The sequence below is a fragment of the Gallinula chloropus genome, assembly GCF_964237585.1.
Source record: "Gallinula chloropus genome assembly, chromosome: 10".
Lineage (NCBI taxonomy): Eukaryota > Metazoa > Chordata > Aves > Gruiformes > Rallidae > Gallinula > Gallinula chloropus.
In genome coordinates, this window is record NC_140095.1 from 20700431 (window position 1) to 20723623 (window position 23193).

Sequence of the window (23193 nt, forward strand, 5' to 3'; positions counted from 1 at the left end):
GGCTCCAGGCTGGAGGTGATTTTGAACCCAGGGGAGCTGATGAGCATAGACCACCACGAGTGTCGGGGGGGGGGGGTGTGTGTGTGTGTGTGTCATGTAACTTGGGACAGGCCTGTGGCACACACAGGATTTTATACAAGCATCTGGTTAGAAAAGAGCCTCTTTGAGGCCCCTTCCAATCCCAACGAGCTTGGGATTCTGTGAAAGGCACGTCCCAAAGGCTGGGCACCACCTGCTCCTGTCCTTCTGTGGCTTCCTGTGCAGCAGATGTGAGCTGCACTTGCTGGAGCCTGTCCTGTGGGCTGTCAGAGGGAGTGCTGCTCCCACACCACGCTGTCCTTCACCACCAGCATCACCTCTTCCCAGCACCCCTCACAGGGCTCATCTGCCACCCCCCAGAGCTAAACACACACAGCCTGCAGCACCCATCCTGCTGGGCTGGTGCGCAGAGCTTGGTCTCTGGGGAAAGAGGCAGGGGAAGGGGAGCAGCAGCCATAGATGGGGACGCTCCAGTGCTGCAGCCAACCCCAGCACCCTGCGGGGCAGAGACAAGGGGGCTCCAGGACACTGAGCTCCCCTGGGGCTTAGCCAGCAGCCGGGCCTTCCTTGCCAGCAGGGGGTCCTTCCCCCAGCCCCCGGCAGTGCGGAGCCATGCCAAGGGACCCCCGAGGCCACAGGCTGCCAGGCCCACAGGCTGTGCCTGAGACCCCACGTTGGGCTGAACGGGGCACAGGCAGTCCCACGGCAGCTCAGTCCTCAGCCCGGCTCCAGGCACACCCGCGACCCTTCCAACCCCCGCACAGGCCAGTCAGCTCCTCCCAGAGCGCGGCCAGCGGCCCTCCCAGCGCGGCCAGTGCCCGCCAGAGCCACAACCCTCACCGAAGCCCAACCCCAACCAAGCCCCGCCGCGTCCCAAGATGGCGCCGGGCGGGCGAACCTCGGCGGGCGGGAAACGGTGTGCGCGCGTCACGTGCCTCCCCGCGGCCCAATCAGCTGCGGACGGCGCCTGCGCGCGGGGCGGTGCTTGCGCCAAAATGGCGGACGACAAGGTGAGCGGGGCGGCGGGTGAGTGAGGCGGGTTCGGAGGGCTCGGGCAGCGCCTGGGTCTGTTCTTCGCTCCCCCAGTCCCCTCCATCAGCCTGTCCGGCTTCCCCCAGGGCCCCCCCTCCAAGCTGAAGGACCTGGCGTTCCTGAAGGACCAGCTGGAGAGCCTGCAGCGCAGGGTGGAGGGTGAGGTGCAGGCCGGCGTGGGGCAGGTAAGCGGGGGCGGCCTACGCGCCTCAGGCCGGGCCCGCCTCAGGCCGCGCCTCAGGCCGGGCCCACCTCAGGCCGGGCCTCAGGCCGCGCCTCAGGCCGGGCCCGCCTCTGCGGACCCCCGAGGGGCCGGGCCCGGCCCCTCGGGGGTCTGCAGAGACGGGCTCGGCCCCCTCTGGAGGCGACAGAGGCGGGCCTGGCCCCGTCGGGGATGGAGCCTCCGCCTTCCCCAGGCGATCCCCCCCCCCCCCGCGGTGCGGGACTGTCTCTCCGCTCTCCTCCGCAGGACGGTTCCCTGCTGGCATCGCCCTTTCTCAAGGGCTTCCTGGCCGGTTACGTGGTGGCCAAGCTCCGCTCCTCGGCCGTCCTGGGGTTCGTGGCTGGCACCTGCACGGGGATATACGCTGCTCAGAACTATGCCCTGCCCAACGTTGAGAAGACCATCCGGGACTACTGGAGCTCGCTGAAAAAAGGTCGGGACTAGCAAGGAGCAGCGCTGGCTCCGTAGCTGGCAGGTGCAGAAGATCCCTGGGGCTTTCTGGGGCACGTCAGGCACGCTGCTCTTTTTCCTCTGGAGAAGGGCTTTACACTACATCACCCTGAGCGTTACAGGGTTTGGTTATGGGGTGTTTATTAGAGCATCATGACAGTGGTGGTCACTCCACTAACCCACAGTAGCTTGGAAGTGTTGCCGGGCGATGTTTTGCCAGCTGCCTTTTCTCCTCACCTCTCCCTGTGCTCCTGTGGACTGAGAGGCTTGTCCCCACACTCAGCACCTCTGCACCCTCCCACCCAGCGCACGCTTTGCCCTAGGAACGTGCTTTGTGCAGTTTGCTGGGAGGCTTGTAGCTCTTTTCCTAAGGAAAGACTGAACAGTTCTTTAACTCTACGTCCCAAACGTAGCAGGGAACGTCCTGTCTTAACCAGGCTCATTAAATTCATGGTATTTGGTCTCCTCTTGACTGTTCTAGGGTGAGAGTGTGGCCTCTGCACTGACAGCAGCCCACCTTTTGCTGGTTGCCACCTGAAAATGGTGCTGTTTGGTAACGCTGCCGGCCCGGCAAAGCGGGTGCTGCGGAGGGGGCTGTGGGGACTGATGCTGCTCCTCTCCGTGGCCATATACGGCTCTCACGCTCCCCTCCTCACCCTCTGCAAGGTGGACGGGGCCATCCCCTTCAGCTCCACGTCTGTTGTGGTTCTTGTTGAGCTGACCAAGCTCCTGTTTTCCCTCTTGTTCCTGCTGACCTGGGACCGGGGGCTGCTGGGAGTCGCCGTGTCCTGGCGCCACGTTGCCCCCTTCGCCCTCTCTGCCTTGCTTTACGCTGCCAACAACAACCTGGTGGTTCACATGCAGCTCTTCATGGACCCCAGCACCTTCCAGGTCTTGAGTAACCTCAAGCTGGTCAGCACTGCCCTCCTCTACAGCCTCTTCCTGCGCCAGGGACTGGGCCTGCGCAGGTGGCTGGCGCTGCTCCTGCTGCTGGCTGCTGGGCTGAGCTACAGCTGCGGGGGCCTGCGGGACCCTGGCAGCCCCTCCAAGATGCAGCTGCACATCACCCTGCTGGGCTTGGTGCTGATCTCTCTGTACTGCCTGATCTCAGGCTTGTCTGCTGTCTACACAGAAGCCGTCCTGAAAAGCCAGGCGCTGCCTCTCAGCCTGCAGAACCTCTTCCTCTACTTCTTTGGGGTCCTGCTCAACTTGACTGCCTACTTCTGGAGCAGCACCCAGGGTGGTTTCTTGGAGGGTTTTTCCTCCTGGGTGCTGGTGATTGTGGTCAGCCAGGCCTTGAATGGCTTGATCATGTCTGTAGTCATGAAGCACAGCAGCAACATCACCAGGCTCTTCGTCATCTCCTGCTCCATTCTGGTCAACGCCCTCCTGTCTGTTGCCCTCTTCAACCTGCAGCTCACCCTCCTCTTCTTCGTTGCTGTCTCGTGCATCGGCCTCGCTGTTCACTTGTACTATGGGGTGAGGTAGCTGCTCCCTTCCTGCCCTGGGTGTGCCAGGGCCGTTGGTTCTTCCTCAGGGGTGTTCAGCGCTTCTGCTGGGGCTGGTGTAAGAAGCTCTGGCCATCCACCTCCCTGTCCTGGTCATGGGAGCTGTTGCTGGTGGGGGTGTGACAGGCTAGCAAGGGGTCCCAGAGGAGGTGTGCTGGGGGTAAGAGCACCCTGTCCCTGTTCCCCAGGGAAGCTGGGTCCTGCTCCAGCCCAGGGGGATTCCCTTGTGATCAGGTGGGTCCTGACCACCTCAGTCATGCAGTGTATCATATTCTCAAGGTGCTTTCCTGGTGCCTGTCAGTGTTAGAGCTCCTCTGTGGCAGGGCCTGTGTCCCTCCAGCACACCCAGCTGATCCCTAGCCTGTGGCTTCAGGGCAGCTGGTGCTGTGGGAGGTGACTCCCCCTGGCTTGTGACCCCTCTGAGCTGGGGAAGGGGGTTTCTTCCTCCACATCTGGGGAGGCAGCTGGGTGCTGCTGCCTGGGGAGCCTCAGGCCGTGGCCGGGGGGGTTGCCCCACGTCTCTGTTTTCTCAGCCCAGCTCTGGGCTGTATGTAGGGCCCCGTGTGCCCTTCTCAGGAGTCACTGCTTGGTGGGGAGCAGATGGGGAACGGGGGGTGTGGGGACTGTTCTGCCTGCTCCCCAAAAGGGAGAGAGCACCTGTATTTGTACCGATGCTGTGGCTGGTGGGTCCCTGGCAAGCAGCAGTCACTGCTGGTCCCAGCCAGGGGCATTAAACTTACAGTTCAACAGCACGTGTGTGTGTGTGTGTGTCCCCTCCCTGCGGGGTTTGTCCCCTCCCTGGCTGAGGTTTGGGAGCCAGGGCTGTGTCTGAGCCTGACAGCACTCACCAGCGAAGGGGCACCTGCTCTGAGCCCCGTGGCAGCAGCCTGGGGGTCCCCAGCCCTCCCCCAGGAGGCACTGGTGCCATCCTGGTCCACATCTGGTGTCCAGGGCCATTTCCCCAGGGCTCTCACAGCTGGGCCATGGCCACCTTCTGCTCAGGGGGTGCAGCTCCAGCCAGCAGCTCTGTCCACAGCCCTTGGATCTCCCTTCAACACACCATGACCCCATGCACTGGGTCCCAGAGATGGTCTCAGCCAGCCCCTTCACCTGCTTGGCCAGTCCCAGTGCCACCAGGATCTCTTTGGAGGTGCCTGGGAGAGCAGCAAGCCCTGGGCAGGGGCCACGGGGGTTCCACCACCCCGAGGACATCCCTGTGCTGGGCACAGGGTAGATGGGGAGGGGTAGAGCCTGTGTTTGGTTTCTGGCTGTGTGTGTCCCCAGGCAGTGGCCAGGGACAGAGTGCCAGGTGTGGGGCAGGGCAGGGGCACACCTTAGGGAAGAGGCACCCCAAAGCAGCATCTCAATCCTGGGGCCACCAGGCAGTGTCACACACAGCAGCAGGAAGGCCGGGCTCTGTTCCTCCAGCAGCCCCTTGCTGAGCCAGGGCAGGCAGGAGGTGGCTGGTGGCCAGGTCTCTCCTCCCAGGACACCCAGTGCTCATTACCCCTGCCCAGGCCAGTCCCACCAGCACAGCCACCAGAGCTGGGGCAGCATCATGGCCACGTTTCCTGGGGTTTAGGCTGAAGGTGGGTGCCCCCAGCCCTGCCTGCTGCTGGGTGCAGTCCCACAGCTGCTCATATGCACCCCTCCTGCAGAGAGGGAATGAGCCAGGTCCTGCCCCACACCCCCAGCACCTGCCAGGAGCAGGATGGAGCCCCAGGGCATCCTGCACTGAAGGTGGGGGACAGATGTCCCCCTAATAGCACTCCCTTCCCCAGTGTCCATGGCTTGCTCAGTGCTGGCAGCCCTTGGATGGGTTACGTGGGTAGATGGTGTTCCCTTGCTGTCTGGCACAGCCCCACCTGGGGGTACCATGCCCAGGAGCCAGCAAGGCTGGGGGAAGCAGGCAGATGCAGGAACACATGCCATTGTCATGGTCCCAGCTCCAAAAGGGACATCTTTGGAAGCCAGGCACAGGGCATGAGAGACCCTGGGCTGTCACGAAGCAACCAGAAAACACAGAATCGTGTTTACTGGAGCTTAGTCCTCCTGGGGAAGCCCATAAGGCTGAAGCTGAGAAGCTGTGTGACCTACAGAGTCACAGACTGGGGGAGACAGGAGAGAGGTCCTGGGACAGCTCCTGCCCCTTGTGGGGACAGGACCAGCCACAACAAGGAGATGCACGCACGTCCCCCCATCTGCCACCACCTCCCAGCAGCGTGAGATGACAGCCCCTGCCTGCACAAAGCTCTCCAGGCCCAGGGGTGATGCTGGGAGGGACATAACCCATCACTGAATGGAACAAACAGCACCCAGAGCTGTCAGGAGCACAGCAAGGGGTGGGGTTGTGCCTCACGTGGGTGCTGCTCAGGGAAAGCAAACCCCTGGGATTCTGGGACACAGGGATTTCTCCTTCCACATCCATTACACAGCAGCTACTGCTCCCTATTCCCAGTCCCAGGCAGCAGCAAAGCTGAGCACCGGTCCCCAGGATGCAGATGCTGAGGATACAGATTGGGTTGGCTCCCACCTCACCAGGACACACTCCCACCAACCCAAACACACAGGCAGCACAGCCCTGTCACCCCCCCTCAGCTGCCCAGAGCTGCTGGGGGCTGGTGGCCCCATCCCACCCCAGGGCAGACACGCACCCGGGTGTCCCCCCCCACGCTGTCACCGCTCAGCTCTGTTGAACTGCTCCCCAGCTCCCCCCGTGGGGCTCCCCCCGCCCAGCCTGTGTTTGCTCACAGGTCACACCTGGCTGTGCACACACAGAACCACCCCAGGGCCGCAGGCAGTGCCCAGAGACACGTGTTCAGGAGACAGGCCATGGGGATGAAGCGCAAGGCTGGGCCATGGGCACAGCCTCCTTCCTCATCCCCATCTTGCCAGGCTTATTGTTTCCCTGTGCACCACGATCCTCCCTTTGAACCCCCCCCCCCCCCCAGAAGTGTTCCCCAGCAGGTTTTGCACCCACCCCATCTCCCTCACCATCCCCTCACCAATTTTCTCTTTCCCACGAGTTGTTTTCCAAATATCCCAGAGCAAACCCAGTTTCTTTTCCCTTACCAGTTAAAAACTTCCTGGTTGAACATCAAGGTCCCACTCAGGGGTTTTGGGTGCCCTGAGAGCTCAGGCCTTGGTTGCTGTCACCCCCTGCTCGTTAGCATTTGCTCTTAATGGTGGTAAATTTATTACTTTTCCTGTCTTTCATGGTTTTTTTCTCATGCTGGACAGCAGTTAAGCAGAACCCCTCACAAACCAGACCCCCCCTACAGCCCCTGGTGAGGTGCAGGATCAGCAGAGGGGCTGTGGAGGCCACAGGGGGGGCCACAAGTTGTGGGGGACACACACCATCAGGGGAGGTTTTGGGGCATCCGAGCTCTGCCTGCAGCAGTGCAAATACAATGGAGCCCAGCTGCTCTTGCTCGGGGCAGGGGATGATCACGGGGGCTCTGGGGAGGTGCTGGGGCTTGGAGAGTTGGAGCCATCCCTAAGGAACCCCACAGAGAGGGTGCAGCTCTGGGACAGGGTGTGGCAAAGGGGTTCCTTGGGGGCTTCCCCAATATTTGGATAGGGAAAGGGCAGCCACAGTGCCAGGGACAGACCTGCTCCACAGGGAAACCCAGGCTGGGGACACCGGGAGAGCCCCTCAGCAGCACCCGGGGTCCTGTCCTGTCTCACACTCGGCGGCAGGGCCGGCTGAGCCCAGGCCTGGACCTGAGCAGCCAGAAGGCTCCAGCCACAGCCAGCAGTGCCAGGGCAACGCAGACAGGGGCCACCACGGCCGCACTGTCACACTGCAGCACCGAGACCGGCACCTCCCTCACCAGCCTGCCCTGGTAGCCAGGGGGGAACTGGCACACGTAGTCCTGGGGCCAGCCCTGCCCAAGGTGCCCCGTGGCTGCCAGCGCCTGCAGGTCCCCAGCCCCAGAGCAGGAGCAGTTGTAGGGGTTGCCAGCTGCTGCCACATCCTGCAGGGACCCCAGGAGCTTCACCTCATCCCGTGGCAGCTCTGTGATGGAGTTGTTGTCTAGGTGGAGGGTGTCCAACACGGGGTAATTCCTAACGGAGGGGACAGCCTGCAGCAGGTTTTGGCTCAGGAAGAGCTTCTTTAGGGAGCTGAGGGAGATGTCCACAGCACGGAGGTGGTTGCAGCTCATGTCCAACACCTCTAGACTGGAAGGCAGGGGGGTGAGGACTTCACCCAAGCCAGTGTCAGACAAGTTAAAAATTCGGAGGGTCGCTGGCCACTGGCAGGAGGAGGAGGAGGAGGAGGGGTCTGCCACGAGCTTGTTCTGGCTGAGATCTAGGTGCTGGAGCTCAGGTAGCAGCTGCACACCTCTGCACACGCTGTGGTAGGAGCTCAGGCGGTTGCGCTGCAGGCTCAGGACCTGGAGCTGAGGGAAAGCCCCCTTGCAGAAGGCAGGCATCAAGCTCTCATCCCTCAGGCTGTTCTGCGCCAGGTCCAGGGAGCGCAGAGCCCTGAACACCCTCCCAACATCACAGGGCAGGCCGGTGACACTGGAGCTGGTGACAGCCAGGTCCTGCAGCGTCTCCAGCCAGCTGCTCAGGCTGGACAGGTCCTGCTCACTGCCCCTCAGCGGGGCAGACGTCACGTTGTGGAAGCGCAGGGACCGTACGGGCAGCTCCTTCCCCTCCATTTCCACCCAGCTGCCTCTCCCCTTGAAAACACACCTCTCAAACACCAGCTCCTGCACCTGGGTGTAGGAGAAGAACTTCAGGACTCGGCTGAGGAGTATCACAGGCACCAGGAGATCACCAAAAACGAGTTTCCTGGTGATAAGGGAGTGCAGCATGTCGATGGCGGAGGGGTCCGGGTCGCTGATGGGGAAGGCTACGTATCTTTCCAACTCTCCCCCCCAAAACTCCACAACAGAGGCTGGGAGGCACTGGATGATGCTGCCGAGGCTTTCCTGGGACAGGTTGTAACACATGCAGTGCTCCTCAGTGCGATTGAAGAAACATCTGCCTTCTGCCTCCAGCAGCCCCAGCCCCAGCAGGAGGAGAACAGCCACGTTCATGGTGAACAACCTAGAAACCAGGAGAACAAGGGTGAAAGGCAGTGTTCTTGTGGCAGCTGAGGAGACCGTGCAGATCCAGATGACTGGAGGGACATTTTGGGCAGGTTCAGTGCTGCAGAGTCACCCCTCAGGGACATGGGGCTGCCCTCACCTCCTGCTGCCCACCTGCCCTTCACGTGGAGCCAGCACACCCCATCAGCCCCTGCCTGGCCACTCAGCCACGACGGAGGGTAAGGAGAAATCACCAGAGAAACACCCAAGAGCTGCACCTCTGCCACCTGCCCCTCCAGCACCCATCTCTCCCCACCCCAAAAGCAGGGGTGGCTCTTTCTGGGGCAGCACCCACCAGACTCCACACTTCCCAGCCCGGGCTGCCTTGCTGCAGGCTCTGCTCCTAAGCCACCAGGAGATCCCACAGGTCAGGAGCCACTGGAAATGTCCGAGTGAGGGCCAGCACAGCCAGATATCTGAGCACAGGAGGGAAGAGCTTTTTTTTCCCCTGCACGGTGCACACTTCAATCTGGGGCAGGAAATTGCAACAGAGGACCTCGTGTTTACCTCCTCCTCACCCAGTATGGATCACACAGGGTCTGCGTGGATCCCTGTCGGCTCGGGGCACGGCTCTGCTGTCCCACCAGCCAGGAAAGGGTTATCAACAGGCTGCACCAGAGCAGCCAGCAGAAAGTGGAAGACAATAGAGAACGTGCTAGTCCGGCTCTGCCTGAGCAATGCGGGGCGGTGGCCAGGAGCCTCTGCGGGTCCCCAGTCCACCCTCCTGCCTTGAGCAGGGCTGGTGCCGGCCCCGGCCCTGCTCAGCCACAGCGTTTTCTGGCTGCGTCTCAAAACAGCCTCCCAGGACGGCTGGGTCCCTACCTGTCTGCCGGGGTCGCATCCCCCCCTCCGGGGCCACAAGCTCTGCTCCAGCGATCGTGCCCGGACCCCTGAGGGCCGGGGCAGCGCGGCGCGGGAGTGGGTCTGTGCAGTGACTCACCAGCCAGCTCACACCGCAGGGTTCCCTTGCCCCACGGCTGCTTCCTCTAGCTGCTGCCAAGTCCCGGGCTGAGATGCCAGCGGCTCTGCAAGCGCTCTGCAAGCGCTCGATCCTCCGGCCGGATGACACTTCACCGCCCCTGCAGGTGTTTTCCAGCTGCCGTTGGTGCTTCGGGGCCCTGGAGCCTGGGTCCCGGCACTGCCCCGGCTCCCAGCACTGCCCCGGCTCCCAGCACTGTCCTGGCTCCCAGCACTGCCCCGGCTCCCGGCACTGCCCTGGCTTCCAGCACTGTCCTGGCTCCCAGCACTGTCCAGGCTCCGGGCACTGCCCAGGCTCCCGGCACTGCCCTGGCTTCCAGCACTGCCCAGGCTCCCGGCACTGCCCTGGCTTCCAGCACTGTCCAGGCTCCGGGCACTGCCCACGCTCCCAGCACTGTCCTGGCTCCCGGCACTGCCCCGGCTCCCGGCACTGCCCAGGCTCCCAGCACTGTCCTGACTCCCAGCACTGTCCTGGCTCCCAGCACTGCCCCGGCTCCCGGCACTGCCCAGGCTCCCGGCACTGTCCTGGCTCCCGGCACTGCCCAGGCTCCGGGCACTGCCCTGACTCCCAGCACTGCCCAGGCTCTGGGCACTGCCCTGGCTCCCACTCTGTGACTTCCTGAGCAGGACAGGGCTGGCTGAGGCACGTGAAGCAACACGCTGCACAACAACTGCTCCAGTCACTTCTGCTTTGCTTCCCTGCTTCTTGCAGCAGGGCTCCAGGAAGCGTTTTGGTCCAGAGTACCAATGTTGCTCCCTGTCCTGGGGAGGATGATGGGAGAGGTGCAGTCCAGAACACTCTCAGGACCAGCCCTGGGGGCACCTGTGTAATAAACCTTGTATAATCAATTTGTTAATCACACCAGTAGGCAGTTAAACTATGTTAACCTTTGTAACTGAGCTGTTATTAATGGCAATTGATGTGAGGGGAGAGGATGCCGGTTAGTAGTTATGTAGTGTAGTTATGCAGTGTAGTTATGGAGTGTAGTTATGGAGGGCAGCTCTGGGAACTAACAGCTTGTGAAGGATGAGAAAGTCTGTTTCTATTTTCTCTTTCTTTTCATAGCAAAGGGCTTGCTTGTGAGAGTCTCACACTACCTCAGGGAATGAGAATCCGAGGACGGGGTGGCATCCACCACAGATACACTGTCTATCCCCTTGCTACAGAAAAACTGATGACTAACAAGGACATAAACTAGCTCAGGCTGGTAAGAACACTGCCAGCTTGCGAGACCCTCACATTCCAGGTGGAAGTTGAAAAGCACATGGTGAGGAGGACTCATGGCCTTCTTCCAAGGACCACCTGAGACCCTCACTTACAATACTTGGAAGGATCTGCGCAAGCGCAAAGGACTGATAAGCTCATGAACATGTGAAGCCAGAGTAGGTGGGTTTAGGTAATAATTATGTATAGGTGTTAATAGAATAGCCATTGTTTTACTGCATAAATGCAGGGTCAGCTGCTGCTTGGGCATGCATCGTTGGTGGGGTGGAGACTCCCCAGCCACCCAGTGCTGTTTTACCTCCTTATTACTCACTCGAATAAATTCTCTTTGGATACTCTAAACTAGAGGGAACAATTTGTCACTGCTGTGTATAACACCTGGGGTGCTGCCATACCCAGTACCCAGCCCAAATCCAGATCCCCGTGTCCCATGGAGGGTGGGGATGGGACAAATTGCCACCTGCTGTGTGCATGGCCCAACGCTGTCACCCAAGGTCAGCATCCTTGGCAAGCTGGTGGCTGTGCCTCCACCACAGTGTTCATTCCCTCTGTCAGCAGGCAGAAACCACCAGGCATTTCTGAAGATCTATCAGGGTTGGTTTTTTTTTCTCCCCCAGGGACTCCTCTGCCCACGTGGGGTTTCAGAAAGGGTTTCAGAAAGGCAACACCACTGCACAGCTACAGGATGCAATTCCCAGCCTGTGGGATGCTCAGTGGCATTACAGAGAGACACTGTCAGTGCTACAGCAGCTGGGGCAGGAGCTGCCTGTCCCACGTGCTCTGCTGCAGGGATGGGTGAAGGGAAGATCTCCTTTTTGCTCGTTGAGTCTATTTTCTTGTCCCTGGCACCTCGGGTGTGAGGCAGGGAAGATGGTAAGTGTGAGTTGGTCAGCAACAAAACCATGGAAAGGATGTGCAGAGTTCCTCCTAAAGCACATGGGGTGCGTTGGGATACCTCAGGAGAAACAGCTGACCTCAGAAAAAAGAGTAGCAAAGAGGAACAGGAGGGGCCTCAAGTCTTCAGAGTCAGCTCTGTGGCTTTGTTAGCAAGCTGCAGCTCACCAGAAGGACACGGAACGAGGAGGAGCACATGAAGCAAACAACCTTCAGCTGGCTTTGAAGCCCACAGTAACGTGCCTGTGGGAGTGGGCGATAAAGGGCTCTCAGCATGGAAAACCCAACCGCTTCTTGGAAACCCTGTGAACATGCTGCTGTGGTTTTACCTGGCTGGGCTCTGGTGGAGGAGGGTGAGATGCAAGAAGCAGCAGCTGGAAGCTCTCTGCAGGCCCCACAGAGTAAACAGCAGCTGGCTCGAGAGTTGGTTTTGACTGTCCTGGTTCTGCCCAGGGCAGAGTCAACCTCCCCAAGCAGCCAGCACAGATGAGCTGAGTTAGCCTGGGCTGTTTCCTCACCACCTGATAGTGCTTCCCCACCAAAGGGGCTGGTTGGGGAGGGGTGCTTTTGGGTAGTCTGGGTGAGGCCAGAGCATAGGGTCTGTCCTTATGTCATGCAGTGCTCTGTAATCATCAGCTGTAAGGCACTCTGGGTTATCACCCCATGAGTTTAATCGGCTTCTTCTACTTTCATGGTGCTTCTGTCAGCAAACTGTCCTTATCCCAACCCACAGAGGCTCCATCTCTTCTTCTCCGGGAGTGAGTGGTGTGTGGTGCTCAGCCACTGCTTGGGGCTGAACCAGCACATTGCCCAAGGCCCAGCCCATCAGCCATGGTCACAGCGCCCCTGGGACTCACAGGGAGGAGAAAAACCCACCAGCAGCTGCCCTGTGCCCCAGAGAAGGGAGTGAGAAGGTGTGAGGGGCTGTGCAGCACCAAGGGCAGGGAAGGGGGCAGGAGGCGCCCCGGGTGCCCCTGAGCCCCTGGAGAGACCCGTGGAGGAGCGGGTGTCCCCCCATAGCCCATGGACAAGGCCCAGACCCCCCCTGCAGCCCCTGGAGAGGCCCCAGGCTGGAGGAGGGGGGACAGACAGGAGATGCTGTGACCTGCGTTGCAGCAAACCCCTGGCAGGACCTGCAGCCCCTGCAGACAGAGGCCCCACCAGAGCAGGTTTGCTGGGGGCTTGTGAGCCCCTGGGGACCAGGCTGGAGCAGTCTGGGCCTGAGGGACTGAGAGCCACCCTGTGAGCTGGGAGTGCACCCAGAGCAGGGACCCACGCTGGGGCAGCTGGGGAAGAGCTGAAGCCCCTGGGAAAGGACTCAGGTTGGAGATGTTCCTGAGGGACTGTCTGCCATGGGTGGGACCCCAGGGTGCAGCAGGGGGAGGGGGTGAGGAATGGGCCCCCTGGCCAAGAAGGAAACCTCTCGTGAGGAACTGACTGAAACCCCATTCCTCCATCAATTAGAGAGTTTCTGTCCTCTATTCTGTGTTGAGCCTGTTCTGCCCGTGACACTGACTGCAAGATGATCTCTCCCTGTCCTCATCTCCACTCCTGAGCCTCTCAATGTCTGTCTTCTCCCCCATCCAGCTGAAAAGGGGAGTGATAGAGCAGCTTTGGTGGGTGTCTGGCCTCCAGCCAGGACCAAACCACCACAATACGTGTGTATGTCTTGTACAAAAGCTCTGCTGCCCAGCGCTGCAATGAAGAATACCTGCTTGAAAGCCACCAAGACTGCTGAGTTTTGATTTTGGCTTCCCACACATGGCATCGGGTGTAGCGCTGCACCGCTCTGCTGCCTTTCCTGGAGCAATCCCTCATGCAGAGGCGTTCAGCACGATGCCCCTTCTCCCTCCTTAGGTTCCCCCAAAGCCGTTGCTGTGTGTGCCATGGCAGAGTCACACAGCAGGTTCTCTGAGGTGTCCCCACTGCTCCTTTTGGCGAGGGCAGCAGCCCTGCCTGGGCCTGGGGCCTTTTCATTGCTCATTGCTGGCCACCAGCTGCAAATTCCCCCCCTGCCCCCAGATGCCTTTCTGGGGAAGAAGCAGCTCTTGTGTCTCCTTGGTGGCAGCCAGGACGTGTGGTTCTGGAACCACCTGTGGGGTGATGACTCTCCTGACCTCCTCACCGCTGCGGAAGGTCCCAGACACCGACCTGGGGTTCTCGTGACCCCGGGGGCCTTTTCCTGGCTGTAACAAACACGCGACGCAGCTTTGGGGGGTGGCAGAGGCCGTGCTGGAGCTGTGCTGGGTTCCCCCCTGCGAGGCCAGAGGGGTTGATCCTCCCCACAGCGTGTCCGTGCTGGCCCTGCACCCCTGCCCGGACCCCACAGGGGCTCCCCCCAGCCTGGCAGCGGGACCAGCCCGGCTCCCCGCAGCGCCCAGCCCCGAGAAGGGTCGATCCCGGTGCTACGAGGCGCGGCGGTGCCCGGGTTCCCCGGGCTGCGGGTAGACCTGTCGGCCGAACCCTCGGTGGCGGGGGGGGACGACACAGCGTAGCCCCGGCCCCCCCCTTCCCGGGGCTGCCCGCAGACCAGGCAGCGGCATTACCGGGGCCTCCGCGTCCGGCTCTGCCCCGCCCCGGGCCCGGCCTCCTGCCCGCCCCGGCCCGGCCTCCTCCAACCCTCCCCCGGCCGCCATGTGGGGCCGGCGGCGACGGGGCCCCGGGCTCAGCGGCCGCGGCGCGGAGGAGCTGCGGGCCCGGCGGCGGGAGCGAGAGGCAGGTCCGGGCCGGGACCAGGACCGGGACCGGGTGGGAAGGGGAGGGGAGGGAACGAGCAGCGCGGCAGGACGGAGCTGGGCCGCGGGCCGAGATCTGGGGGCCGGGAGGGCCCGTGGCCTCCCCGTAGGTGGTGGGACCCCCACGGCCACCAGCCCTGCCCCGCAGCAGGACCCGAAGGGAGCCCGGCCCCTGCCCCGAACGGCCACACACCCCGGGGCTGCCCAGGGCGGTTGGCAGCCGTGGGCTGGGGAAAGCATTTCACAGTGTTTAGTATTAATCCGTGTGGGGTTTCTGCCCTGGCTGCCCCGTCTCCTCCCTCCAGTTTGGGTTTGCCAAGGTCTGGCCTGTGTAGAAGCATCCTTGGGTCCCCCTGGTCCCCACACCCCTGCCCTGCTGCCATATGCTGGTTTGCCCGGCCACAGCTTCGTGTCTGACCCCGGCACACAAGGCCCGAGCGTGGGCACTGCCTCCTGCATCCCTCCCCTGCACAAGGAGGATCTGGCAGCTTCTCCCCTCCGCAAGGAGTAAGAAGGCTCTGGGGTGGGATGGAGGAGCGTGGGGACCTGGGCAGGTGGTGACGGGCACTGGTCTGCTCACAGCCCTCAGGAAGGCCCGGCGGCAGGAGCAGCTGGTCAGCAAGCGGCTTCTGCGGGAGGACACAGCGGAGGAGGGTGGGCAGGATGGAGCAGAGACCGTGCCAGACCCACTTTCAGAGGATGAGGTGAGAAGCATTGACCTTCTCTGTGGTGATGGGGGTCCCTGGGAGTCTTTCCCAGCCTCTGGGCATGCAGAGGTGCCTGGGTGGAGGTGGATTTTGGAGTGGTTTCTGAGTCACACAGGGAGAAGCAGTAAGGTTTATTGTGACTGGGTTTGCACCCCTGGGTTTCTCTGGCTCTGGGATTAAGGTGGGGGGAATCTTAACCCTGGGACTGCTTGAAATTCACCCACCTTTTAATTTTTTGGATAGGTTCTGGAGCTGCTCAGAGGCGTGCAGAGGGGCTCAGAGGACAGGAGAAGATCGCTCAGCCGCCTCCGCTGGGCTCTGCAGAACAAGGAGACCCAGCAGAAGTTTGTCAGGTCAGCTCAGGTTTGGCACAGCATGGCTGTTACTGCAGGCACGTCCCAGACATCATGTGGGTGAGCTGCTGTGTGGCTGAGGGTGGGAAGGCAGGAGGTGACAGCACCCTTTGTGTCCATCAGGCTGGATGGCAGCATCCGGACGCTGATCGGGCTCTTCACCAGCAGCCTGGCTGACATGCAGATGGAGGCAGGTCGCTGTCTCCACGAGCTCTCCCACTCCAGTGACCCGGCTGTGGCTGAGGCGTGTCTGCCAGTGACCTCTTATCTCCTCACCTACCTCTCTGGACACAGTGTTGAGTTCACGGTAAGGTCTGTGCTCCTGTTTGCCAGGGCTCTGGCACCTGATAAACCTCTGGTAGCGGTTGGGTGTTGACCAGTTCTGCCCAGCCGTGGCCTAACGTGGCTCACGTGGCTGGCAGGAAGTCTCTAGAAGTCTCTAGAAGTCTCTAGTCCAACCTTCCCTTTAGAACAGGACTGTCCCCACTGCTAACCCAGGGCAGCACGGCTTTGGACAACTCTTGGAAGCAGGGATATTCCTGTCACTGTGCCTTCTCCCAACACCAACCAGAGGTTTGGGTGTTTGCATCTCCTTCCAAGCAGCTGCAGGCTGCTCTTAAATGCACCCAAACCTCATCCAGGCCAAGCAAATGCTCTGCTGCAGCCTGGCATGCAGTGGTTTGCCCTGTTCGCAGCGTTCCCCTCCTCTTCAGCTCCAGGTTCCCTTTGGCAAAGCAGGGCCTGCAGGCTGTGACAGGTGACTCCACTGTCAGGTGTGTGGCCTGGCCTCCTGACACAGGCTGGGCCAGGGGGGAGGTACCTTGGTGTCTGCTGGGTGGGTAAAGCAGAAACAGTGGGTCCTGCTCAGTGTAAGTGTTCTAGAAGATCCTGGAGAAGGGGCAGAAATGAGCAGCTGCAGGATGGGATGCAGGGACATGTTCTTGTATGACCTTACCTAGGTGATGCTGCTCTGGTGGAGGGGCTGGACTGGATGATCTTTCAAGGTCCTTTCCAACCCCACACAAGAAGCTGTTGGGCTTTTGTTTGCTTTTTGGGGGGGGGGAGAGCAGAGCACCCCTGGCTCCACGCTGTGCAGTCTGATGGGGCCAAGGAGCAAACAGCTGGAGCAGCCCTTGGATGCCCATGTGTTCTGCCAGCAGCTGAGCAGAGCACCCTGTGCAGTGCTCCTCTGAGCAGCAGACAGGATCAGAGCGGAGGGAGGAGATGGGGAGCAGCCCCAGGGTGCTGGTCACGCCTGGTGCAGCACATGGGCAGCCTCTGGGAGATGCTGGGGGCTTAGAGGGGTCTCAGGGCAATGGGATCACAACAATTGGAAGCCTGAAACACCTCCAGAGTAGAAGGAATCAGATCCCAACCTGGGCCAGATAGAAAAAGGATAAACTGAAGCTTGTACAACGGGGAAGGGGGTAGCTGGAGAGCCCTGCAGTGTCCATCTGTGTTCACCCCTCTGAAGAGAGCTTCTGCCCCACTCCAGGGGTGCAGGGAGGGACCTTGACACCTTGCTGGCTGTGTGGGGTCCGGCTGGCAGGGCAGGGGAAGTGACTGCTCTCTTGGGCCTGTTTCAGGAGCTCTGCTTGTACACGCTGGGGAACCTCGTGGTGGAAAGTGAAACTGTGAGGAAGCAGCTTCTGCCTCAGGGCATCATTCCAGTGCTGGCATCCTGCATCCAGGTGGGTGAAGCAGCTCAGCTGCACTTCCTCTGCACTGCCCCAGAAAGAGCCTTTCCTTCCACCCCTGAGGTGCTGGCTGATGGTACCAAGTCACCAGTCCTCCCTTCAGCTGTGGCCACGGGCAGGGACCCCTCATAGAATCCCAGACTGGTCTGGGTTGGAAGGGACCCCAAGGGTCACAGAGCTCCAACCCCCTGCCACAGGCAGGGACACCAACCTCCAGGCCTGGAGCTACACAAGGTTGCCCAGGGCCCCAGCCAACCTGGCCTTGAACACCCCCAGGGATGGGGCACCCACCCCCTCTCTGGGCAGCCTGTTCCAGCCCCTCACCACTCTCTCTGCAAAGAACTTCCCCCTAATACCCAATCTAAACCTTTCTTCCTCCAGCTTCACTCCATCCCCCTTGTCCTGCCATTGACCCTTCCTCTCATGGCTTCTCCCTGACAGGTGAGGGTCTCTAATGGACTCCCCTCCACTCCATTTTTGGGGCTTAGGTCACTCATTATCTTGTGCTCTCTAGCTGAATCCCATCATAACTGCAGCCTGCTGATAAACAGGCTGTGACATGGGGAGCTGCAGGCTTCTCCCCTCTGTACAGCCCAGGGGGAAACGAGCCCAGCACGGTGAGCAGGGCTGTCATGAGCCGATCTGAATGCCCAAAGCAGCTCTGCTGCTGTGTTTTGGGCTCCTGGATCCCCACAGCTGCAGCCCACATGAGCTCAGGGAATGGGGACAGCTCAGCTTTGGTGTGGCCACAGCCTGCTCCAACCCTCCCAGTTCCCTGCTGTGCCCCAGGCGTGGAACCGCTCGGCTGCTTGGTTTGGTGTGACAAGGGGGCAGGCTGGGACCAGCCTGGCTCTGTCACTGGGGATTAGCCTGGTGCCCTCTGCTTGCAGTCCCCACACGAGGCTGTGCTGGAAGGCCTGGGCTACGTCCTCTCACAGCTCCTCCAAGCCAAGGAGGCCCCCGCAGAGATCATCCCGTGAGTCTGAGCCGCTCAGCCCCGCGTCGCGATGGGCCCTGGGGCCAGGGGTGGTATTTGCATGCTGGGGACAAGGCTGCCCTTCCCACCCCCCCTGATATTAATGGTTCAGAGCAGAATCCTGCAGAACCACGGAGGTTTTGCTGCAGAGCAGGGTGCAGGGCTTGACTCCTCTCCCTCAGCCTCATCCGAGCAGACAGCTGTGGTATTTGGGAAAGGACAGTGGTGAGCAGGGCAGGCTCGGGGGGGGATTCTGGCTGTGTTCCTCCTGTGAAGGAAAAGATCAGCTTGACAGCCCCCAGTGCTAAAAATGCAACCCCAGCCAAGCTGTTGTGAGCATCCCCAGGCCCTGTGGCCCTTGTGCTGGGCCTTAGTGGGGGAAGCTGTGGCACTTAGGTCAGGGGCTCTTCCAGGAGTGGTTTTGGAGCACGTGGCCCCCAGTTTGGGGGAAAGCAGCTCCCTGCTGGGTGGGCAGGGTGAGGGTCTCCCTGCCAGCTGTCTGCCCTGCTTGTGCTCTGTCCTGCACCTCCCACTCACTCCCTGTTCTCACCCCAGCCTGGTTCTGGACTCAGTGCTCCCCCAGCACATGCTTCGACTGGTGTGCTCCGGGCTCAAGGCTGGGATGGGAGCTGCAGTGGAGTTTGCCTGGTGTCTGCATTACATTGTTTGTAGGTAAACACACTTTTTCTCCTCGTTTTGAGCTCCCTGGGGGCAGCCAGAGAGGCATGAAGCCTCAGGGTCCTGCCAGAGGATATGGTTTGCCACTCCTTGCCCTTCTCCCTTGGGAAAGCCGCTTCCCCTTGATGCTGGGCATTCCTGCTCTTGTATCCAACTCGCTGGTTTCAGGATCACTGAGTTCCTTGACAGGGTGATAAACCAGAGGGAGCTGGTCCTAGTCCTCTGAACCACCCCCCCAATCACCTCTCCCCCCAATCACCTCCCCATATCTGGAGTTCTCCTCAGCACTCCCCAAGGGAAGCTCCAGGAACCCAGAAACATGCAGGTACTCAGGGCTGTTGATTGCAGACCCACACAGATAATTCCAGTAGATCACTTTTCGGGGCGGGGGGGGGGGGGCTTTTAAACTTTCTCACAAGCTCAGGAACAAGCTGCCGTTCAAAGCTGAAACAAGACCTGGGGTGGTTCTGGAGAGTGCTCTGAATTTCCAGGCCTGTCTGGTGAGGGCTGGGGCAGTGTCCCCTCTCTGAGCACCAAGCACAGCCAGGCTGTCCCTTCCCTCCGCAGCCACACAGCCAGCGCCGCCTTGCTGTCGCTGGGGGCTCTGCCTGCCCTCGCCTCCCTCCTGCTCGACCTGGCTTCCCACATCCCCCAGGATGCTCCCGAGGGGCTGGAGCTGGTAAGATGCGGGCAGGGCGCTGGCTGTTCCGGGCAGCGCCGGTGGGGGATGCGATCCAGCTGAAGGGCTTTGTGTTCCCCACGGCTACAGCTCGTCTGCCCGGTGCTGCGGTGTCTGAGCAACCTGCTGGCAGAGGAGACAGGCTGCCAGGGCCAGGTCCAGGATGAGAGGCTGCTCATCACCCTCTTCCTCATCCTGCAGTGCTTCTCCCAGCAGCACCCCTTCATCGTGCAGGAGTGTCTCTGGCTGCTCAACAACCTCACAGGTGAGCGGTGCACAGGGCTGGAAGCAGAGCCAGAGCCTCTGCCAGGACCAGCCTCAGCCACCAGCAGATTCAGAGCGTCCTGGCTGCTGAGATTCCCCCTCAGAAACCTCTGCTGTGCTGACACCCCCTTTCTCTGCTAGCGGATGAGCCCTTCTTCTGCTCTGCTCTGCTGGCCCTGGACTTGCTGCCAGCCCTGCTGCAGCTCCTGCCCTGTTCCCAGATGGCCAGTGTTTTGGTAAGAGCTCACCTCCTGCCCACGCCTGGAGGGAAGCACGGGACCCCCAGTCCCATAGTCCAGCTGGAGTTTGGTTTGGGGGGGTAACGACAGCTTGGTGGAAGGTCTTGTACTGCAGGCTGGATATCAGCCAGCAGTGTGCCCAGGAAAGCCAAGGGCATCCTGGCTGGTGTCAAAAACTGTGTGGCCAGTAGGTCTGGGGAGGGGATTGTGCCCCTGGGCTGGGCACTGGTGAGCAGCACGAGTGCTGGGTCCAGTTCTGGGCTCCTCACCATCAGAAGGACATGGAGGTCCTGGAGTGAGTCCAGAGAAGGGCAACCAGGCTGGGGAAGGGGCTGGAGGGCAAATCCTCTGAGGAGCAGCTGAGGGAGCTGGGGGTGTTGAGCCTGGAGAAGAGGAGGCTGAGGGGAGACCTTCTCCCCCCCTCCCCTGCCCTGCCAGGAGGGTGCAGAGAGGTGGGCGATGGTCTCTGCAGCCAGGGGACAGGAGATGGGACAAGGGGCAATGGGCTCAAGCTGCCCCAGGGCAGGGTCAGAGCAGATGGGAGGGGAAAGCTCTTCCCTGGCAGAGTTGTGGGGCTGTGGCACAGACTGCCCAGGGAGGGGCTGAGTCACCTGCCCTGGGTGTGTTTAACAGGGGGGAGATGAGGTGCTCAGGGATCTGGTTTAGCTCAGGATGGGAACAGTTGGACTTGATGATCTTAAAGGTCTTTTCCAACCTGGGGATTCTGTGGTAGAGTCACCACCTGCTTCCCCTCAAGTCTCTACATCTGTTACTCCTGACAGAGTCTTGTCCCAGCAGAAGGGTCCCACTAACAAGTTGCTCAGTCCCTCCCATGGCTTCTCTGTCCAGGTCCTGACAGTTCTGTGCAACGTTGCAGTGAAGGGACCAGCCTACTGCCAGCAGCTGCACCAACACGCTGCCCTGCCCCTGCTCCTGCCTGCCCTGGCCCTGCCCGACCCTGAAGCTGTGGGGCAGTGCCTGGAGCTGCTGCACCTCCTCTTCCTGCACTGGCCTGAGGTAAGAGCAGGGGGTGGCTGCCCCAGAATCAAGCACAAGCTCAGAAATTAGTACTATTTAAACAATACCACCGTCAGTTACTGCCAGAGAGGTGCCTCAGCCCTCAGCCTGCAGCACGCTGCAGAGGGGGGGAAGCCCTTCTTGTGCCTGGGGAGGTCCTTTTTGTTTGGTGGGGGGCAGGTTGTTTGCACCCTGGGAGGTGATGATGAGGGGATTCTGTTGTGATTACCTCCAAGCTCTGTGTGCTCTGAGCCAGCACTCAGCATGGCTGGATTGACCTGGTTTGGGACTTCAGGGGCATTGCTGCAGCCCGTTCCCTGGCTCTGGGCAGACCCCAATCAGCAGCCAGGCAGCTGTCCCCCCCCCTCCTCTCCTCTCCTCTCCCACAGGCTGCTGCTGACTTCATCAGGCAGGGCGGGCAGCAGGCCCTGGAGCAGCACCAGCACACCCCCTCGCTCCAGGAGAGAGCACAGGCACTGCTGGACATGCTCGGGCAGCCCCTCAGTCCCTGCCACACCACGCTGCCTGCCTCCCCCTAGGCCGGGCCGCCTCCCTTCCCTCCCTCCACACTCCTCCGAGGGGGAGGGAAGCTCTCAGGCTGCGGCAGTGAGGTGCTGCCCCCTGCCTCCCCCAGCCTGGGGCAGGGCTGAGCTCCAGCCCGGGCTCAGTGCCTCCTCCAGCGCCTCCTTTTGGCTGTGAACCCAACACGGGAAGCTCAGCACGCTGCATTTATGTAACTTTAAACTTAAAGATACACGTTTTCCATTAAAGATCATCAGCTGAGTCCTTAGCACGTGTGTGTTTGGTGTCCATCATCAGGCCTTGCCTCTCACCAGGCTCTCCAGGGCCTTGGCCACGTCATCCACGCTCAGGTTGTTCAGTGGCACGCTCTTCTCCTTGCCAAACTCTGCAGGGGAGACAGAGGGTGAGACTGGGGGGCAGGTTCCTCACTCCTCTTCCAGCATGAGGGCAACCCAACACCCTGCTCTAGGTTGCCCAGGCTCCCATGGCCAGCCTGGTGCACCCAGGTCACCGTTCCCACCCACTGTTCTCAGCCTCTCCCTTGGTGAGAAGCCAGCACAGCCCCACAGGTTTCCTTCCCCCTCTTCATCAGCTTTTGCTGTGCAAAAGCCTGGGATGTATTTCCCTGCAAGCTGCTGGCCTGGCTTCCATTGGGATGGGTAATGTTCTTTCTGGAATGCTGTGTTTAGGACCTGGGATGGGAGCAGTGCTGAGCACACAGGGGTGGTTTAGCTGTTGCCCAGCAGTCAGGGACTTCCCAAGTGTACCTATTTCCCTGCTAACCAAGGTGGGAGACACTCAGGGAGCTGGGAGGGGACACAGAGCTCCAGGACATGCAGTTATTTTCTGGGAATGGCCCAGTTTCAGGACAGCTCTGAGCTGTACAGCCCGAGTTGGTGTCACCACTTTCTGCATTCTGCCATAAAGTCCTGCTGGCATTTCTCTCCCTGCTGTCCCAGGAAGGTCTCCTTACCCCAACCAGCAAGGTTTGCCCTTTCTCTTCCCCCTGCAGAGAGGGCAGCTGGGTGGGAAAACCACACAGCCACACACAGGTGCTGCACCAGCAGCTCCATGCCTGGGGGCTTGCACCTGGACAGCACAACTGCTGCCTATCCAGGAGAGGGAGCTCCTAACCACCCTTGCCAGGCCCAGGTGGCCTTAGGGCCTCTACACTGGAGCTCTTCTGCCCCTCCCTTGGCACCTCACTGAGAGGGCAGCAAACCCCGGGAAATAAACCTCCTGCACAGAGGAGCCTGACAGGGGAGATGTGGTGTGGGGGGTGCAAGGCACAAGCTGGCAAAGCCCCTTCGAGCCCCCAGGGCCCCTCACTGCCTCCCCCCGGGTCACGCAGCGGCCACACACTGACCTGCAGCGGGGCCGGGGCCCGGCCTCGCCCCCCCCCCCGCCCCCAGCCCCGGCCTCTCGCCCCCCCCCCCCAGCCCCGGCCTCGCCCCCCCCCAGCCCCAGCCCAGGCCCCCCGGGCGCCCCCCCCTCACCGTAGCGAGCCCAGAGCGCGGGCTGGACGCCGGAGCACTCGCGGATCAGGATGGGGAACTCCGGGTTCGCCTTCTTGAGGCTCACGTAGTGCTGCTCGATGAAGTCCCTGGGGAGGGAGGGGAAGGGCGGCTGAGCCCGCCAGGCCGCACCGGTGATCCCTCCCTCCCCGCCCCGCTCCGGCCGCCCGCGGGCAGCTCCCCGGCCCCAGCCCGGCCCCGGGCCCCGCTCACCTGACGCCGCGGCTGCCCGCGGAGCGCTGGCACAAGTGGATGCGGAGCTCCCGCAGGCCGCGGCCCAGCCCGCCCCCAATGCCCCTCACCGCGGCCGCCGCCATCTTCTCCCCGGGCCCGGCGACAACAACATATGGAAGGGGCCTGTCTT

General features: G+C 61.4%; 5 protein-coding genes across 5 annotated transcripts; 3 read left to right on the forward strand and 2 right to left on the reverse strand.

Moving 5' to 3' along the window:
* Window positions 1-1027: 1027 nt before the first annotated feature.
* Window positions 1028-2238, forward strand: LOC311195195 (SLC35A4 upstream microprotein). Its single transcript, XM_084268556.1, has 3 exons — window positions 1028-1049; window positions 1158-1256; window positions 1541-2238. The coding sequence occupies exons 1-3, from the start codon at window positions 1035-1037 to the stop codon at window positions 1736-1738; spliced, it is 312 nt and encodes a 103-aa protein (XP_084124682.1). The 5' UTR covers window positions 1028-1034; the 3' UTR covers window positions 1739-2238.
* Window positions 2239-2273: 35 nt separating this feature from the next.
* Window positions 2274-3965, forward strand: SLC35A4 (solute carrier family 35 member A4). The gene has a single exon (XM_084268554.1). The coding sequence runs from the start codon at window positions 2285-2287 to the stop codon at window positions 3230-3232; it is 948 nt and encodes a 315-aa protein (XP_084124680.1). The 5' UTR covers window positions 2274-2284; the 3' UTR covers window positions 3233-3965.
* A 2468-nt stretch (window positions 3966-6433) lies between these two features.
* CD14 (CD14 molecule) lies at window positions 6434-8300 on the reverse strand (the record flags this gene model as incomplete). Its single annotated transcript, XM_084268784.1, has 1 exon — window positions 6434-8300. The coding sequence occupies one exon, from the start codon at window positions 8298-8300 to the stop codon at window positions 6936-6938; it is 1365 nt and encodes a 454-aa protein (XP_084124910.1). The 3' UTR covers window positions 6434-6935.
* A 5782-nt stretch (window positions 8301-14082) lies between these two features.
* Window positions 14083-21576, forward strand: TMCO6 (transmembrane and coiled-coil domains 6; the record flags this gene model as incomplete). The annotated part of the gene is made up of 12 exons (XM_084268758.1): window positions 14083-14167; window positions 14766-14887; window positions 15134-15243; window positions 15367-15550; window positions 16830-16934; window positions 17831-17916; window positions 18472-18588; window positions 19162-19273; window positions 19364-19538; window positions 19679-19773; window positions 20626-20793; window positions 21183-21576. 12 exons carry the CDS (start codon window positions 14083-14085, stop codon window positions 21330-21332), a joined length of 1509 nt encoding a protein of 502 aa, XP_084124884.1. The 3' UTR covers window positions 21333-21576.
* NDUFA2 (NADH:ubiquinone oxidoreductase subunit A2) lies at window positions 21369-23159 on the reverse strand. The gene is made up of 3 exons (XM_084268759.1): window positions 23043-23159; window positions 22812-22918; window positions 21369-21700 (listed from the first exon to the last, which is right to left on the reverse strand). Exons 1-3 carry the CDS (start codon window positions 23144-23146, stop codon window positions 21609-21611), a joined length of 303 nt encoding a protein of 100 aa, XP_084124885.1. The 5' UTR covers window positions 23147-23159; the 3' UTR covers window positions 21369-21608.
* Between the last annotated feature and the right edge of the window lie 34 nt (window positions 23160-23193).